Raw genomic sequence first — 2,372 nt, 5'->3', positions numbered from 1 at the left:
ATTTCATATTTATATTTTAAAAATATTTTTATTGCAATTGTATTGCGTTTAGTTGTCCAGGCTGTACACGTGTCCATTTACTACTTCAAGTCTTCAACATTTGGTCACCTTATTGTCGTGACGTGCCACGTCATTTGAGCAGTCTGACAAAAAAAAAACTCGCGAATCGCGACATTCCACTTAAGGAAAAACTTGCCGAAGATCACGTGGCAAGATATAGACGCTCCGATCTTTTAATAATTAACGGTGATGAATGTGGATCCCCTTGCCTTGGTCTTGCAGTCCACCGAAACCGTGGTAACGGATGAATTTTGCTGCGAATAATGAAGCGCTCTGATTGGTCCATTTGTCATCCCTTTGGTCCAGTTGGATAAATTCTTCACCCTTCGGCTATCTAACCTTTATCCACTATCAATTATTCAACCGCCGGCCCCACCAAAACCTCTATCTTACGTGTCATTTCGTGCGCCCAAAATTGGTAACTTGATAATTTTTTAAATGGTCAAAATAGGTCTTTATATTTTTTTTATTTTTAAAAATTTAGTTATTTTAATATTATTTAAAAGAATTTAATTTTTACAATATTATTTTTTAAAAATTTCAATTCAATTATTAATAATTGAATTGAGATTAAATTTTTTAAAAAATAATAATATAGAGATTAAATTTTTAAAAATAATATTACAAAAATTAAAAATTTTAAAATAATATTATAAAAATGAAATTCATAAAAATTAAAAAATACAAAAACCTATGAGACATTTTAACCTTTTTTAAATAGTGTCCAAATCATGCAAAATTATGGCACACCTTTAGTTACTTCAAATTAAATTGAACACGATTTATAGTATTATGAAAATATTTTTATGTTTTATTTAACATTTAAATTTCAATATTTTTTATATTTTATATTTTTATTTTTTTATACAAGAAAAAAACTAATATTACTAATTTTTAATATTGTATATTATTTAATCAAAAGTATATTTGTTTAAAATAAATAATTATAATAATAATTCGTGATTTTTCTATTTTAAGATACAAATATTTAAACACGATTTTTAAAAATAGGTATTCATGCAATAAGCATTGAATTAAATGTTTACGCATAATAATTGTTAACATTTTAATAAGGTTGTGAGTTACAATTTGCTAATAATGTACAAAATCATACACGTGAATCACACTAATTGTACTTGAAATCAACCTATCATTTGAGAAAATCAAGTAGGGGAGCCCATGGGTAGCTCCTGAGGATGCAAGCATGGTAGAATTTTCCTCCTTGTATTTTAGTAACTTTGATTTGCTTGTGAAAGAAAGCTTAGAATTTGGAATTTAATTGGTAAATACAGCTATTTTTCAAAGAAGATGAACATATAAAGTTTAAATTTTAATATCTAATAAATTTTTTTTCTATTTTAAGCTACTAATTCTTTTCTAAAAAAAAAAGCTTATCCATTGCACCAGTATAAAAATGCAGATCAAAGCTAAAACAATAGAAAGAAAAGACACACCCAAAATTTCTTCTTTCCAACTGCTAAAAGCTTTAATTTTGTTTCAAAAATGGAATCAAGGAAGATCTCAAGCTATATCTACCCAACCATGGAACTTGATCTCAACAACCCTTCATTTGATCAACTCGACCTTTTCGAGTTCGATGAAGCAGATGTGTGGAATAATAGTTGTAATGATCAATCAACAATCAACTTGGATGCCAAGAAACCATTGTCAAGTTCACGAGCATCGTCAAAGAAAGTTTCTAGAAAAATGATGGTAAGTAGTGATCATAGTAGCCAAATGGCACCGGCCTCAGCTTCATTGCCAGTCAACATCCCGGACTGGTCCAAGATTCTCAAAGAGGAATACAGGGAACATGGCAAGAGCGATGAAGATGTTGACGACGGCGACGATGACGACGACGACGACGATGATCGTGATAAAAGGGTTCCTCCTCACGAAGTTTTGGCTAGGAGAAGAGGGGCTTCGTTTTCTGTTCATGAAGGAATTGGAAGGACTTTGAAAGGAAGAGACCTTCGTCGTCTTAGAAATGCTGTCTGGCAAAAAACAGGGTTTGAAGATTAGCCCAAGGAAGAGAAAATAAACAACAGGTTGAAAAAATTATTCTTCTTTTTCTTTTAAGAGTAAGAATTTTATAGAGTTAATTGGAAATTTTTTGATTGCCATATATATATATATTTATTGGATGCTTTGTTTTGTTTTTTTTTGTTTTTTGGCATCACGAAACTATATCCAAACTTTGAGATTTTTATCAGAAATATCAATGATGATAATTTAATTTTAGTTTAGATTGACAACATTTTTTTTTCACTTTTTTTGGGTATTTTATATTTTTATTTATTTATTTATTTATT

The 2,372-nt window shown here is 29.3% G+C and overlaps 1 protein-coding gene across 1 annotated transcript; it reads left to right on the top strand.

The window, feature by feature from the left end:
• Window positions 1–1,256: 1,256 nt before the first annotated feature.
• LOC111296535 (protein S40-4-like) lies at window positions 1,257–2,169 on the top strand. Its single transcript, XM_022890901.2, has one exon. The coding sequence runs from the start codon at window positions 1,564–1,566 to the stop codon at window positions 2,080–2,082; it is 519 nt and encodes a 172-aa protein (XP_022746636.2). The 5' UTR covers window positions 1,257–1,563; the 3' UTR covers window positions 2,083–2,169.
• The last annotated feature ends 203 nt before the right edge of the window (window positions 2,170–2,372 follow it).

The sequence above is a fragment of the Durio zibethinus genome, chromosome 12 (assembly GCF_047325235.1).
Source record: "Durio zibethinus cultivar Kanyao isolate XHJ-2024 chromosome 12, ASM4732523v1, whole genome shotgun sequence".
NCBI lineage: Eukaryota > Viridiplantae > Streptophyta > Magnoliopsida > Malvales > Malvaceae > Durio > Durio zibethinus.
This window is presented reverse-complemented; position numbering and strand designations above follow the sequence as displayed.

Excerpts from the sequence above, each read along its gene's own strand:
- LOC111296535 (XM_022890901.2), top strand. The coding sequence starts at position 1,564 with ATGGAATCAAGGAAGATCTCAAGCTATATCTACCCAACCATGGAACTT.